Source organism: Camponotus floridanus, unplaced genomic scaffold (assembly GCF_003227725.1).
Source record: "Camponotus floridanus strain SB8 unplaced genomic scaffold, Cflo_v7.5 scaffold198, whole genome shotgun sequence".
Classification (NCBI taxonomy): Eukaryota; Metazoa; Arthropoda; class Insecta; order Hymenoptera; family Formicidae; genus Camponotus; species Camponotus floridanus.
In genome coordinates, this window is record NW_020229323.1 from 61,829 (window position 1) to 78,731 (window position 16,903).

The window sequence follows — 16,903 nt, forward strand, 5'->3', positions numbered from 1 at the left end:
AGCAATCGAGAATTTATCGCGCCTCATTAAATTAAATTAAATTACCGCGTTCATATCGCTTTAGATTACGGCGTTAACATTAGCATTCGACGGAATCACAAAGACTCGGCGATAGCGATATCGCAGGTATAAATTAGCGCCGAGAGACCGTTTTTTCCTCAGAATGAGTCTCGCGATCTCGTCGTTGAGTGCGTCCGATATCGCGAGTGTTGTTCCTAACGTATCCAGCATTCATTCTCGGAGTTATTTTTTTTTTTTCACGCGAACGACGATGAGCGGCGACGAAATCTCGCGATTGCGAAGGATGCTTCGCGAATGCACGTTCACGCCGTGGATGTGCCTGTGGAAGATAAAGTACATCAGAAATCTCATGGATGCGATCCTCAATATAGCCGTAACGTGGAACGTAAGTACTCGTTCGTCTCTTTATTCTCTCGCTCTCCTTCGAGGAAAAAATACTACGTATATATTTTTTTTTCACAGTTCGAGAATGAGGTTGAGATCTATGGATTCGTCAACATACGTCGCCGACATTGGATACGACAGGCGAGACTGAAGCAACGGCGATTCTTAAACTCCTTATGGTGCGACCGGCCGTCCTATAGAGAATGGGAGAGGCGCTCCCCTGATATCTACGCCGACATCTTTCGACTGAGAAGATTGTTCGACATGGAGCCGCTCGTCTCGGATCGCGCGTTTAAAACCGAGGATTTCTGCGACGACGATTCCCCCGTGGAGATATGGTACTGCGACGCGAGCTCGCTCGAGGAAACGAGCTCCGTCCGTACGGAGGACGAAGGATTTTAACCGAGGTACCCCGATCTCTTCTGGTATAACGCGCCGTTCTCTCCTTTCGCGTCTCTCCATACGTATTATTATCATTAATACGCAGCTTTTACGTATTTCAGACGTCTCGTCGAAGGACGGCGTCGAAGGACGGCGCCGAAGGACGGAGTCGAAGACTATGCATTATTGAAGTAGACTACTATCGCATGCAAAGTTATCTCTTAAGATTGATCTTCGCGCGCGTCGAAACTCATCGTCGCTCGCGCGAACTGAGCTCATTCCGTCGATCGGACTCACCGCGTCTTCGCGAGAGATTCGTCGTCGTTGTGGTGATTGCAGTCGTAATTTTATCCCCCCCATATTCATATATTCCATTATGCCGGGGGAGGTATTTACGATCGACTCGTAAATACTTATCCAGTTACTCCGAGTTTAAGTAGCGAATGGACCAATCAGGACCCAGTTCAACGTATTAAACTCCGATTAACTCGAGTCGTGGAACCCGGTCTTACAGCGGTATTTATGGGTCATTTACGGTCGATTCCTAGGTCATTCACGGTTCTCTTACGGTTCCTATGGTTCTTACGGTTCTTACGGTTCCTATGGTTCTTACGGGTTTACGGTTCTTACGGTTCTTACGGTTCTTATGCTTCCTATGGTTCCTATGGTTCTTACGGTTCTTACGGTTCTTAGGGTTCTTACGGTTTTCACGGTTCCTACGGTTCTTACGGTTCATTCGCGAATGCTCCCCCGCGATCGTTTCGCCTCGTTCGGGCGCGGTTATACGGGTAAGCGCGAGGCTCGATATCGCGATACGTTCATTCGCGAATCATGTTTTTGCAGCTACTTTATTTTTAAATGGTCGTTCGATATCGGTTCGCAGGTCGTTCCCTGAGAGATATTCGAGCGGATCGCTCAAAATGGGTCCTCCACCCCTTATATAATAGTCGTACATTTCAATCGTATAAGTTTTAACAATGGTACATCGTAATCGTCGCGTCGCATCCATCGTCGATAGTCGCACAATTCAGCGAAGGAGAACTCGAAGACCCTCCGCGTTCTCTCGAACGTTGGAATGTTCCAATATAATGTTGTAATGTAAGGTTCGCCGACTACTTCGAGTTCCCCCCCCCGCAAGCTCGCGTATCGGCCGTGTAATTACTTCATTGTGTTAAGCGTTATACTAAGCCTTATACTAAGCGTTATACTAAGCGTTATAACCCTGTCGGCATTTATACAAACACCTCTTACTCGAGCGATACGCTACATTCACCTCCTTGTCCTCCGACAAGTATCGCGAGACTAATATACACGCGCGTATCGCGTGCTTCGATATCGCGTCGAATGGTTCGATTTTACGTTCGAACAAACATGTGTGAAAACATCCCGCGCGCATGGGATTGTACTTGTTAATATTTACAGTCAAGAATGAGGAATAATTTTTTGTACGAATAAAAAATCATTTTTTTTTTCCACGAATAAAGAGTCGTTTCTTTTCGATCACCTCTCTAGCGCGTCCCGGAGTATCTCTCCTATCCCTTTTCTATTTTTTTTGTCATCGTTGTGTTTCTTTTTTCATCCTTCTCGCGCGTCCGAGCGTACGTACCCTCCCCTCCCCTCGCCTCCTCCTTCTCCCTCGTACTCGCGCTTTCTCGCGTTCCGGCGGAGAACGACGACGCATCGCCGAAGGACGCGCGCGCGCGATAGTTCGCCACCGTCCCGACCCCCGCGCGTCTCGCACGAGCCATGACGCGCGTCGCGTTATCGCTCGCGCTGACGATATCCCTGCTCGCGGCCGTCGCGGCGACGTCGACCTACGATGACGTCGCGGAGGCGTCCCGTTATCTTCGAACCTACGGCTTTCTGGAGAACGAGGAGAATCATCAGCAGTCGTCGCTACTGGACAACGCGACCGCCCTGAGCGAAGCGCTGTCGTTGTTTCAGGAATACTACGGTCTGCCGGGAAACGGCGTTCTGACCGTGGAAACGATTCGCGTCATGCGCAGGCCGCGATGCGGCGTCGCGGACATTCGCGCCTACAGCCCGTTGACGAGAAAGTGGCCGAGGGCGCATCTCACGTGGAACTTCAAACTAGCGAACAGAGATACTCTGCGCACGACTCAGAGCGCGTTCGCTCTGTGGTCCGAGCAATCCGCTCTGACGTTCTCGCGCGACTCCCTGCGCCCCGATATACTGATATCCTATCAATCCGGCGCTCACGCGTACGAGAACAGCGACAACGGGGGCTCGTGCCCGTCGCCGTTCGCGGGACCGGGATCGGTCGTCGCTCACGCGTTCTTTCCGACGGGAGAGCCCGATCAGGTGACCGAGGTGCACGTCGACGAGACGGAGCCGTGGCACATCACGCTGACCAAGCCCTCGTCGGACAGGCTGTATCTCCTTCAGACGCTAACGCACGAGATCGGTCACACTCTGGGTCTGACTCACAGTACGAGGGATGACTCGGTCATGTACGCGTACACGCCCTCGGAGGAAAGGCGATATCCGCTCAGGCTGAGCGTAGAGGACGTCGTAAACGTGCGAAATCTCTACGGATCGAGAGAGACGACGACTCCTAGGATCGTCGACGTCACTCGACCGACGACCGCGGCGACGACCGCGGCGACGACGACGACGACGACGACGACGACGACGGCGGCCTCGAGGACGACGACGGCGGCCGCGGCTCAGCCGACGACCGCGAGAACGGTCGAGCCGCCGCTCGTTCCCTCCGATACCACGGATCTATGCGCCTTGAAGCGCGTAGACGGAGCGCTAATCATGAATCGTCGCCTGTACGTCGCGCGTAAACGCAACGTGTGGCCCGTCGATATGAGGGAGAGACGCTACGGAGCGCCCTTCTCGTTCGCCGACTACTTTAAATTCCTCCCCCGCAATCTCACTCGCGTATCGGCCGTGTATCAGAGACCGTCGGGCGATATCGCGATATTCGTCGGCGACTACGTCTACCTCGCCGATTCGAATTTTCATCTTAAAGCGGGATGGCCTAGATCCGTCGAATACGTCGGATTTCCCCGCGACGCTAGGATAAACGCCGCGATAAACACACACGCCGGGCGCAGTTACGTCATATACAACGACGATAAGATAGCCGAGATGAACGACTGCGCGATGACCGTCGCGAGGCACGGCGCTCTGCGGGACACGTTTTCCGGGATACCACCCGCGATAACGGCCGCCTTCCGTCACGTCAACGGTAATCTCTATTTTCTGAAGAAACGCGACTATTACGCGTACAGCGAGTTCCTCGACGCGATAATCTCGGCCGGTCCTTTCGATCTTAGCATACTGGGAATAGAATGCCCAGCCGATGGCATTCTGCATCGATTGAGCGAACTCGTCTCCAAGCTGTATCGCCTGGAATACGCGTCCTTCGAAAGACCGCGCAACGGCGGCGACGACGACGACGACGATGACTAAGATCAGGAAATCCTGAAACCTAACGTTAAGATTACATTTAATATGCTGTTCTAAACCGCTGTTCTAAACCGCTTCCGCTGCATTAATCAACGCGCGCGTCGAGAATAAAGATTTCGCGACGACGATCGAGATCGCATCGTATATATAAGACGCGTCTCGATCGTTGCGCGCGACATTTCCAACGATACTCGCGATTAACGCGCGATCGATTCTCAACGGACGTCTACGACGAATCTCTCTACGACGCCGTCGCCACCGCAGTGTCTTCCTACGAACATCGAAGCTCTGTTCGCGAGACCGATCATGTTCGCCGGACTAGGACAGGAGTATCGCAGAGTGTTCGGGGACTCGTCCGCGACGCCCGCGACTCCGTCGGCGCCGCCGATGACGGGCCCCTTCGTCGTCCCGTCTAATCGTCGAGACGATAACGCGGCTTCCGCCAAGGACGAGGATACCACCCGCGATCGTTCGGACACTCCGCCCGTGATCAAGAAAGCGCGACTGTACACCGAGGACGAGTGAGTACGCGCGAGTCACCTCGCCCGAGCGCTCTCGATCTCCGCCTCGATCGGCTATTTCTCCATAATAACGTCGTCTTTTTTACAGATGGAATAGAAACTGGCTGTTCAAACGCGAGATCAATTTCGCGAGACATCCGATTCGAATACTAGGAAGACGATATCCTCTGACCAAGACGGCGTACAAATATATCGACATCGCCGTAGCCGTGAAGCGCGAATCTCGAGTCGACATCGTCCTAGGAGACTGCCACGGAAAGGAGATATCTCTGACGCCCGACATGTGGAAGGATCTGCTCGCTCTGCGCAACGATATACTGCCGTATTTCGATAACGAATTGGACGAGGCTGTCGCGCGCCCTCCGACGTCCATAATCGTCGGAACCGTGACGCTTCGATTCGGCAAGATAAACAATCTGAAGACTCTGCGCTTCGAGACGCCGAAGAATCGCATCGCTCTGTCGCAATCCACCGTGAAGGCGCTGTTCGTTCTCGAGCTGTGCGTCAATCGCATCATCGCGTCGTTGACCGGCGTACTCGAGACCGTGGACGCCAAGTTATCGCGTTTTCTAGATATCGCGACGGAGACCGACCACCCCGGCGATATTCCCGAAGCGATTCGCCGGCACGAGCACTTCAACGCGAACGATCTGATCGACTGCGAGTTGCACGCTCTGCTGTTCGGACTCTATCACAATTTGTAAGACGAAACGATCGCGAGTACCGACGTTATTCTCGACGTACGCATGACGTCTACGCGTGTTACTTCGCGACGTAATAAATAAACGAATAACTAAATAAATAAATTGTACGCATAATTTATTATCTCTCTCTTCTAGATTTACGTTGCCCTCGTCTCTCCTCGCTTCGCGAAGAATTCCCTCCTCCTCCTCCTGCTCGAAATAAATCTAATATACATCGTACATTATACATCGTATAAAATAATATTTTGTATAAAATCGTACGTTATATAAATCTTACGTCGTATCTCTTCCAGGCCTGCGTCGAACACATCCGCTCTATTATTAACGCCTTATCTCGCGCGACGCGCCCGACGCCGGGGCGATCGCCGCTTATCGCGCGCGCCTAGCGCGCCGCGTCCAGAGACGCTCCGACGCGCCGTAACCAGGGACGCGCGCCCGCCGTAACCAGGGACGCGCGCTCTCCCCCCCCTCTTCCTCGCTCCAGCGCGAACCGCGCTCCCCCTCGCCCCCGCCGCCCCCTCGCCCTACCCTCCGTCCGCTCCCCCCTCGCCCCGCCGCCCCCTCGCCCTCCCGCCGCCGCGTGACGTCACGACCCTCCGTTTACCCACCCGACGGCGAGCGGCTCCCCTCGCCCTACCTACCCCCCCTGCTCACCCGCGCCGCCGTCACCCTGCCCCTCAGATATCTTTCTATCTCTCTCGCTCTACGAGACCTCTCTCTCGCACCCGTGGAAAAAGTGGGTTAGAATCGACCTATTCTCCCTACTGATAAGTAAATTTAAATATATCCAAAATGCTTATTTATTATTTTTTTTATCGTGGCTTTATAGTAAGTTACATACCTCTTTTGGGCGTAAATGTAAGGCTATTCGAATCGTAAGTTAACGGGATCGTACTTCCCGGATCAAGTTTGAATTTGAATTTCGACAGAAGACTTACAAGTCCAACCTTGCATATAAGCAAATCTTGAACCTAAAAATTAATAATAATAATGACGTAAGTTTGACACATTGATAAGATAATAGCGTAATATTCTATACAGCACAGAACATTGCAGCAATATTGCGACAATATTCCAATGTTGTTGCATTATTACAAGAATATTAATAATATTGCTGCAATATTTTGTGTAATATGATACTGATAAGATATATTGATAAGGTAGATAATTCACATTTGTTATAGTCATTGCATAGTAAGATATTACACAGATATTACATAGAAAAATAATTAATAATTTATATATAATTAAATATAATTTTTTTTGGAATTATTTAAAAAATATTTAAAGTTAATGAAATATAAATATATGTTATAGTCCGAAAGACTATAACTTCATTTTTTAGCAATTTTATATACTAAATTAAAAGGTAAAGCCATGCAAGCCATTTCGAGAACGCGAAATATACAAACGTTCGAAGATTTAAAACAACAACTTGAAACGTGTTAAATTGTATAATTTTTACAGTTTTACATAACACTTTACTTTGAAATAGTCCTGGTGATCTGCAGCTGTTATATACTATAATAATTTTTAATATCAAATTATCTTCGTGTAAATTGTACAAATTGCAATATGTAAAAAATTTATGTACAAGAAGAAAATTTTATAGTAAATTATTTTATAAAATTATTATATACATATATTATAGTAATTTTTACTATACAATTACTCCGTATAGAATGTGTACGTATAAACACACACACGTGTGTGTGTGTGCAGGCGCGCGCGCGCGCATGTGTATTTACCATATAACCCTTTAAATAGCATAAGATTAATTGCTGGTCTGTTCGTCCTTTTTCCTGTTGCGGAATAATTTGCAATGCTAGAACTGTATACGTCTAATGTCGTTTCGCGCACCATTACTTTTCAATCTTTATTTAAATTTGCCTTCATTTCTAAAAATGTTTTCTTTTTTTTGGATAAATAAAAGCCACAATTTGTTGCTATTTCTTCCTGAAATTATTAATATTAAGAAAATTAGAAGCAACTAATAATTTAAAGAATAAATTAAAATATAAATAATTAAAAACATAAAATTAATTTAATATATTTTTACTTTGTCTTCAACCGTCTCAAAATAATGATTTGGTAACTGCAAAAAAAAATTGTTATGTACTTTATACATATATTATTTTTTCCATTTTTATATTATTTCGTTTATATTATGATATTGTTATTATTGATATTTTTTATTAGTCTTATGAAATTTTATAAATATATATATAAATGTAATTATAATTTTTTTATTATATTCTATGTATGTGTGTGTGTGTGTATGCGTATGTGTGCGTGCGTGCGTATGTGTGCGTGTGCGTGCGAGCGCGCGCGCGCGTGCGCGTGTACATGCGTGTGCGTACGTGTATTATTATTACCGCAAAAATTTCTTCTGATTCAACGTCCATTTTCTTTTGACTTTCGTAAGCATTTTTCATCATTTGTAATAAGTGTTCTTGAAAACAAATATCTCTTTTTGTGACTGGAAATGATAAATTATAATTTATAATTAATGCGAATAATTAAAATTTATGAACAAAATTAATGCTTACTTATTCCATTTGGAAGCCCTAAAAATATTGTATTCTGTTATAGGACGCTTAATAACTGCTGTCTTATTTCACAATCAAATTTATTTAACAATCACATATATTTTTGCGTAACATTGTTCTCGCGTGCACATGCATTCTCGCCATCTTGCCATCTCTCCTTATTTTTTTTTTCACGCTCTGCACCTCCATCTAGCGTTACAATCCTTAATATGCCGCCTCCCTTGAAAGAATCATCTTTCAACAAAATTATCGTTTTCAATCCATTCCATTCATATTGCACGAGAGACTTGCACACAACTTAACCTACATAAATGCTATGATAAAATTAAGAAACGTAAAGAAACATTAAATTGCGTGGTCTTCGCTTCTGCTAAAATAACTCCAAATAATATTGAATTCTTAATTTTACGGATAAAGTTAAATAATAATTGCCTCTAAGAAACATAAATACGAAAACATAATTACGAGAAATAAATAAAATATAGTATATAATATAAAATAAATATAATAAATTTGCGGAACTTTATTATAATAAACAAATAATAAATTCTTTGAACTTTCTCGTATTCTTCTTGCTTTTAGTCTATTAATGAATCGGTAGGAATGGGACACAGCCCTTTCACAGCTCTCTTAAAGTCTCCATTTTTCGTTTTAACCGTGACCACACGCACGACTCCGTCTAGTCCTGGATGTACCTCGGATACTCTGCCTAATACCCATTAAAGAGGAGGTACGTTATCGTCCTTGAGCAGAACCAAAGCGTTCAACTCGATATTTTTGCTACAGGTTGTCCACTTATTGCGTCTTTGAAGTTCTTGCAGATACTCCGTCTGCCAACGTTTCCAAAATCGTTAATGTAACTTGTATATATGTTGCCAACGTGGCAACCGATTATCTGGAGTTTCCAGATAATCATTCTCGACAGGTTGGCTTAGTGAGCCGCCAATAAGGAAGTGGGCTGGGGTTAATGCATCAAAATCATTAGGATCATTGGATAGAGGTGTGAGAGGTCTCGAATTTAAAATCGCTTCGATTTCCGTTAGCAGTGTAGCGTATTCTTCAAATGTCATCAGTCTACTCTGCGTCACCGTATAAAAATGTCTTTTAGTTATCTTTACTGCCGCCTCCCATATGCCTCCAAAATGAGGGGCACGAGGAGGAATAAAATTCCATACGATACGCTGTTGAGCGAGATTTGTTTCTATTTCCCGAGCTTCCTTCTCAAGAAAGCGGTATATCTCTTTCAATTCATGCGAAGCCCCGACAAAGTTTGTGCCATTATCGGAAAATATCTGAGAGCATATACCTCGTCGGGCAGTAAAACGACTCATGGCTGCTAAGAATGCTTCCGTAGTTAAATCCGACACGAGTTCTAAGTGAACGGCCTTTGTGCTGAGACACGTAAACACGGCTATGTATCCTTTCGAAACATGAATACGTCCACGACGTCGACTTTCTCGTACTTGCAGGGGTCCCGCGTAGTCGATCCCGGTGTGGGTAAACGATCTAATAAATCCGCTTACTCGTTGTTTGGGCAAATCTTCCATTTTTGCATCCTGTACTATTGGCCTAAATCGAAAACAAGCCAGATAGCCTTTAACAAGCTTCCGCACTTCTTGTCTGCCACATACTGGCCAATAACGATTCCGAACTACGTTGAGAAGCTGCTCCGATGAGCAATGATAATGTCTAACATGCTCACTGCGTATAATCAAACCAGTTACAAAATGCTTGGCCGGCAAAATTATTTGATGCTTTTGTGTCCAGGGTAGATTTGAATTTCGGAGTCTCCCTCCCACTCGAATCAGACCGTCTGTATCCAGGAAGGAATCTAATCCTCGTATTTGGCTTTTGCGTGAGATTTCTCGTTGCTCCTTCAAATCTCGAATCTCTTGACGAAATGTTTCTTGTTGCACCAATTTTACTATCGCTTTTTCAGCCTCATCGCATTCTTCAACCGTGAATGGACCGCCAATTTTCTTCTTGTTGAGAGCGTTATTCTTGAATAGCATGCAATACGCAATCACCCGTTTGAGCTTGTCAAAGGAGGAATATCTCATTAATACGTCGTAATCCTTCGTTGTCTTCATTGTCATCGTTGTGGATTTTATTTCCGGTAGATTCATTTCCGCCTCTTCTTCCTGTTCGGGTCGACAAGAATCGGATTTTAACCAGTGGGGACCATTCCACCAGAGGCCGCTATTCAATAGCGTGTCCACGCTGACCCCTCTCGTGATTAAGTCAGCAGGATTTTTTTTAGAAGACACATGATGCGAGGCAATATTTTCCGTCATATCTTGAATTTTTGAAACGCGATTCGCTACAAACGTCTTTAGCGAACAGGGTGGACTTTTTATCCAACCAAGCACTATCATGCTGTCACTCCAGAGAGTAACTTCATCGATTCTTGAACCATACGAATTTCGCGTTATTACGTATAATCGCGAAAGTAAAAGCGTGGCTTCAAGTTCTAATCTGAGTAATGAGATTGTCTTCAAAGGTGATACTTTCGATTTCGAGCATATAAGATGAGAATTGACGTTATCATTACTGTCGGTACTCACTGCATACAAACATGCTCCGTATGCTTTTTCTGATGCATCGCCGAATCCAACGACGTTGAATTTCTCCGAGTTTCGCCTTGGAGTTACATTTCTCGGAATTCGTAATTCATTGATTTTCGGCAAGGAGAGATAGTAACTTTCCCACGTTGCGCGGATATTTTCGGGTACACTTTCATCCCATTCGATGCTATGCGACCATAATTGCTCAAGAATTATTTTACCGTTGATCAACAAAGGAGCTAGAAGCCCGAGTGGATCGAAAACTTGTGCTATTTTTGAAAACAACATCCGTTTAGTTATCGTTTGTGAGTTTGATATCTTGATGCTATACTGTAGACAATCTGATGCCGAGTTCCACAATAAGCCCAATGTTTTTAAAGCCCCCATCGTCGTCGATGAGTAACAAGGTATCGGTTCTAACATTATCTGAAAGATGCCGAAGTATTCGTGGGTCGTTTGACCTCCATTTACGAAGAGGAAATTGCCCGTTCATGAGAATTTGTGAGATATTCTTTTGCAACTTGCATCGTCGAGTCTTCTCGATCCCGTTAAAATATCATCCATGTAACAATCTTCCTTAATGGCATGCGCAGCTTCTGGCAAATCGACAAGGTGCTCCCTCGCCAACTGTTGAAGACAACGCATCGCCAAATATGGAGCGCATGCTGTTCCATATGTTACTGTGTTCAGCTCAAAAACTTGTACTGGTTGACTCGAATCTTCTCTCCAGTGCATTCGCTGTAATACTCGATCTCGCTTGTCCACACGGATCTGTCTGAACATAGCCGCCACATCTGCGGTTAAAACGTATTCGTGCGTCCTAAAACGGAGTATAATGTTTATTAATTCCTTCTGTAAATTTGGGCCTGCCATTAATTTATCGTTTAGCGAATTCCCCGTACTCGTTTTGGCTAATGCATCGAATACAACTCGAAGCTTCGTTGTCACACTATCAGGTCGCACTACAGCTTGATGTGGCAGATAATATGACTCCGATTCGAGTGCGTTTCCATTCGTCACCGCTGACATGTGTCCTTGTTGCTCGTAGTCTTGCATGAAATCCACATAGCTCGCCCTTAACGTCGGATCTTTACTCAATCGTCGTTCTAGCAATAAATCGCCGATATGCCGAATCTTTCGAATTGCCTAATTTCACGCTCATGCATACTGGTAGACGAACAATAAACCTTCCTATCTCGTCTCGTCTTGTAGTTTCGATAAACTTTGTCTCGCATTCTATGTCTTCTTTCGTATATTGACAGGCCTCGGGAATCGTTTCTTGTTTCCAAAACCGCTCGACTTGTTCACTCAATATTTGATCCGACACGTGCAGACAAGACGACGAAGAATTAGCTTCATTTAGAGTCGTTTAGAGAACCTCCTACTATCCAGCCAAGCTTTGTATTTTGCAACGCAGGTTGCCCGTTTATGCGATTTCGCGATGCGCCTAAAAGTATTTTCCAATATAATTCTGCGCCAATCAATAGATCAATCGATCCTGGTTCCTGGAAAATAGGGCCTGCCAGAGAAATATTCTTCGGTAACGTGATGCTATTCATTTCGATCCTTTTTTGCGGTAAATCTTCTGTTATCGATGGTAAGACGAGACACTCGAGTATTGTCGCAAAGTCATTGTGCATCGACGCAAGCCTTACTTGCGCGACCTTTCGTATTCTTGTTCTCGACTGACTGACGCCGCAGATATCTCGGTCTTCTGATCGGCATGACAACTTAAGTTTTCGTATCATTTTTTCTGTTATTAGATTTGATTGTGATCTGGGATCAAGTAATGCCCTGCAAATCTGTTGGTTGTCCTCTTCATCTTGTACATATACTCGAGCTGTTGATAGTACCACACGGGACGCTGGTCTTTGAGTGTAGTATACTCCTACTTTCTTCTCATCTCTCGAAACTTCTGTGGGTATGGCTTTCGTCGATAAATTCTCTGAGCAAATTGTCACTAATGATGTTTCCGTATATTTGTTCTCATGCGACGATGTTTCCGTTTCTCTATGTAGAATAGTGTTGTGCTTGCCTTGACAATTTTTACAAAATGATGCTTTGCAATTTTTTGCATAATGCCCTGGCTTGAGACAATTTACGCAGTGTTGCTTCTCTCTAACCAATTTAAATCTTTCCGATGTTGCGGTTTTGAACAACTCATCGCATTTGTATACTGGATGATCTCCGTTGCAAATCTTACAAATCGATGATGTCGAAGCAAGAGAAATCTTTTTCTCACTCTTTTTTTGCTGCTGTTGCCTTTGTGCTGCAGACTTCTCCTTCGAGTTGTTCAAGACTCTGAGCATGTGACAACGTTCCGTCAAAAACTTGATAAATTCGTCTAGTCGTGGCATATTGTGAGGTGTTTTACCTTTAACAATGTTCTGCCAATCTCGCTGCTTTGTGAAATCGAGTTTTTTCTTTGCCAGAGTTATTATGATTGTCTCCCATTCAAATACGGGCTGTTGCAACGCTTCAAGCGACTTAACGTGTGTCTGAATATGCCAAATAAATTGTCGGATTGATTCAGCTTTATTTTTCTTCGTGATATTCGGAAATTTTAACAATTCGTCGAGATGTGTCTCGATTATGATCATCTCATTGTCATAGGTATCCTTGAGCAATTTCCATGCACTCTCATAGTTTTCATGTGAAATTTTAAAACCTTGAATTACTTGTCGAGCTTCACCTTGAAGCACCCCTACGAGATATTGATGCTTTTGCACCGGCGAGAGATCCTCATCGTTACGAATTGTCGATTCGAAACTATTCTTGAAAAACATCCATTTCGTGTATTCTCCGCGAAATTCAGGGAGTTTTATTTCCGGCAGCTTGGGCTTGGCTCTTCTTACATAATTCCTTTCGTCCTGACGATTGTTACCTTGATTCAATTCTAATGTTCGGTGTTCTCGTGCCTTATTGGCTCTGTCTATTATACCGTGAGCCTTCGCCGCCACGTCGTAATACATTGCCTCAAACGCTGCACGTTTAGCCTCGCTGTCGCTTTGAGCTTCCTGCAACTCCTCCTCCTCGGTTAAGATTTCCTGTATGCTCTCGAGAGAACTCTGAAGTTCTTCAAATTTATCCCATAATTCTATTAATTTTTCTAATCGTGCTTCAACCACTGTTGGCCCATCTGTTGTTCTGAAAAATGTCTGAATACGAGTAAGTTGCGCCTTCACTTGACCGCATCTTATTCTCAACTGCTTAGATTCCATTTTTCTTTATTTATTTGGATAAGAGAAAGATGAGAGGATGAGCGAAGGAGAGGATGAGCGACTCATTTATCTGATATTTACCGTTATCTTGTATCGTCAAAGTTCTACGCGCCGTCCAATGCTGCGTCGATTCTTCTGTTGTTGAGGTTGTAACGATGCACCCCGGAATGCATCGTTTCCCGGCAAAACATCAGCCGGAAGCTGCCGCCCGACGACCACCGGTCGGGCAGAGGCAGAGTGCCCACTTTTTAAAAACCTAGCAAAAAGCCGGGTAGGAAGTCCGACAAAACACCGTCGGCCGGGATCCGCCGATTGAGAACCGCACCCGGCATCCTGAGCACCATCACCGGGAGCCGACGAATGAGAACCCCCGCGCAATTATACCGTTATTTTTTCCGCCGGCCGGTGGGAGGGAATAACAAATACGCCGGCGCGTGCCATAATTAGCGGTATAAAAAGGGCTCCCGGTGACACTTAAGATCAGATCCTTCCGATCCTCTCGAGCGAAAGCTAGTCAGAAGGCAAGCTTAAGCATAAGAGAAACTCTTAGCGATTAATACGAGCCGAAGGTAGTGTGAACGCTGCCTCAGCCGATCGATATCGGCGCTCAATATCGCTCTCTTCCAAATATCCTCATTAAGACGTCGTATCACGTCACGAGGTGGAACCTGAGCCGCCTCCGACGCTCGCTAGCGTCGCGACGCCTTCCGAAAACCCAAAATCCATCCAGGAAAGCGAAATTAAAATCCCGAATTAAAATCGAACGCTTGCACACACAAGCATCCGTACCGTACAATTTACACACACACACACACACACACACACACACACACACACACACACACACACACACACACACACTTGTATACACACTTGTATACACCACACGTTAAAATAAAATACATTTCTTTTACAAATACATTCAGAGCATTTCTTCCTCCTGGAACCGACGGCTATCCGTTCTGCGATCCGCGCGAAGTAGCGACGTTACATTGGCGCCCGAACAGGGACTTTTGAAATTGTAGAATTACGAATTGTGTGTGCGGACCGAACATAGGTCATGAAAGCGTGGATTTATACTCTACCGAAGGCCCAATTAGCGGCAATACTACGGTCCTACGACCTCGATGACTCCGGTCTGCTGGACGAACTCCGTCGCCGGATGAGTACATATATTGACGAGAATCCGGATGAATTTAGCGCCTCAGGGGGGGAGATGAATCCGGGGCCGGCCCCGTGTATCACGATAACCGCGCCTAATCCACCCGAATACAGCATGGCGGAAACGCCGTCCGCGGATGCAAAGATGATTAATCAAATCCGGAAATGGGGCTGCCATTTTGATGGCCGGGACCCCGCGGCATTTCTAGAACGTCTCTGGGAACTCCGGGACGGTTATGGGGTTTCGGGACCTCAAATGCTGAAGGGACTGCCCGAAATGCTGAAGGGCGATACGCTGCTATGGTACCGAAACCACCGGGAAGATTGGCGGACTTGGAGCGATTTTGAGCAGGCATTCTATCTACAATTTTTTCCGAGGCGATATGCCGCCTCCTTGCGCCGGGAGATCATGGGGCGTCATGAAGCGAGTGGCGAAGAATTTGCACGTTATTCCACGGTAATGATGACACTGATGCGTCGGGCCGGAGGGTTTTCGCGAAGAGCAGCTCGATGTGGTATATGAAAATATGCACCCCGAATATAAGGCGTATGTTCGCGTGGACGACGTTCGAAGCCTCGCCGAATTACAATTCCGGGCGAAAGAATTCGAGGACATAGAGAAGGAAAGGCGAGAACTCAAAAAATGCGAGAAACCCACCCCGGCCGTCGCGGTTACTTACAACAAACACGAATGCTGTTGGCGCTGTAAACAACGGGGGCACACGCGGGCCCAGTGCCGACGTCCCTCCATCAAATTTTGCTCCCAGTGCGGCAAGGACGGAGTTCTGACCTCCGAGTGTCACCCACGGCCGGGAAACGCGTCAGGGACGGGGGTATCCGCGGTCGCGGTCCCCGCCACGAACCCCGAATAAGATTTTTACCGCGATCGCACATGTTCGTTTCTATCAAGGGACACCGTATTAATGCCCTCATCGATTCCGGGTCAGAGGTGTCCTTGATAAACGAACACACCATGAACACGCTCCGCCGGGAGGGGATAACAGAACGGCCGGGAGGGGGGCAAATCCTGCTAGTAGACGAGACCCCGGCGAATGTCCCCGGCACCGTGACCGTACCCCTCCACGCACGGGGAAAGAGGGTGACACACACGTTTACGATCGTGCCGGAAATGGAAAGCGAACTTCTGCTCGGGGTCGACGCGCAGGCAAAACTCCGCCTGGGAACCCCGCCACCTCCTCTATCCATCCTCAAGGGAGAATGCTGCGCGGCTACCGGCGGTTTGACCGGCCAAACGCCAGAGGGACGCCGGACACTCCAAGCCTTCCTGGAACACGAATTCCGAAAATTCGAGGGAATTAGCGGACCAACCGGGAAAGCCCAGCATCGCATTCGATTGAGCGACCCGACCCCGATTAAGCAACGATACCGGCCCCGAAATCCGGCCATGCAGGCTATTATTGACAAAGAGGTGGAGGAGATGCTCGAGCAAGGCATCATAGAGCCCTCCGACAGCCCATGGAGCTCCCCGATAGTCGTCGTTAAGAAAAAGGATGGCCGGCACCGGTTTTGTATAGATTTCCGCCGCGTTAACGAGGTCACCCGTCGCGACACGTATCCGCTACCCCAGGTTACCGCCACATTGGACAAACTGAGAGGAGCCCGTTACCTATCAACGCTCGACCTCAAGAACGGCTATTGGCAAATACCTCTCACCTCCGAGAGTCGGCCGATCACCGCTTTCACGGTCCCCGGGAAGGGACTTTTCCAGTTTCGAGTGATGCCGATCGGGCTGCACTCGGCACCAGCCACCTTCCAGCGGCTACTCGACAGCGTCCTCGGCCCAGAGCTCGAACCATACGTCTTTGTCTATTTAGACGATATCATCATTATTAGCCGCACCTTTTCCGAACATCTCGAACTGCTCGCCGAAACTTTCCGCCGTCTGCGAGGGGCGCGCCTCCGACTGAACCCGGAAAAGTGCAAGTTCTGCGTCACTCA

At 46.6% G+C, this 16,903-nt stretch overlaps 4 protein-coding genes across 4 annotated transcripts; 2 read left to right on the forward strand and 2 right to left on the reverse strand.

The window, feature by feature from the left end:
• The first annotated feature begins 52 nt into the window (after positions 1 to 52).
• LOC112637717 lies at positions 53 to 932 on the forward strand. Its single transcript, XM_025407951.1, has 3 exons — positions 53 to 406; positions 484 to 812; positions 909 to 932. Exons 1-2 carry the CDS (start codon positions 164 to 166, stop codon positions 805 to 807), a joined length of 567 nt encoding a protein of 188 aa, XP_025263736.1. The 5' UTR covers positions 53 to 163; the 3' UTR covers positions 808 to 812; positions 909 to 932.
• Positions 933 to 2,532: 1,600 nt separating this feature from the next.
• LOC112637712 (matrix metalloproteinase-24-like) lies at positions 2,533 to 4,227 on the forward strand. The gene is made up of 2 exons (XM_025407945.1): positions 2,533 to 3,318; positions 3,712 to 4,227. The coding sequence occupies exons 1-2, from the start codon at positions 2,533 to 2,535 to the stop codon at positions 4,225 to 4,227; spliced, it is 1,302 nt and encodes a 433-aa protein (XP_025263730.1).
• A 4,349-nt stretch (positions 4,228 to 8,576) lies between these two features.
• On the reverse strand, positions 8,577 to 11,797 carry LOC112637713. Its single transcript, XM_025407946.1, has 5 exons — positions 11,731 to 11,797; positions 11,465 to 11,668; positions 11,088 to 11,356; positions 8,879 to 10,988; positions 8,577 to 8,707 (listed from the first exon to the last, which is right to left on the reverse strand). The coding sequence occupies exons 1-5, from the start codon at positions 11,795 to 11,797 to the stop codon at positions 8,577 to 8,579; spliced, it is 2,781 nt and encodes a 926-aa protein (XP_025263731.1).
• Positions 11,798 to 11,917: 120 nt separating this feature from the next.
• LOC112637714 lies at positions 11,918 to 13,783 on the reverse strand. The gene has a single exon (XM_025407947.1). The coding sequence runs from the start codon at positions 13,781 to 13,783 to the stop codon at positions 11,918 to 11,920; it is 1,866 nt and encodes a 621-aa protein (XP_025263732.1).
• Between the last annotated feature and the right edge of the window lie 3,120 nt (positions 13,784 to 16,903).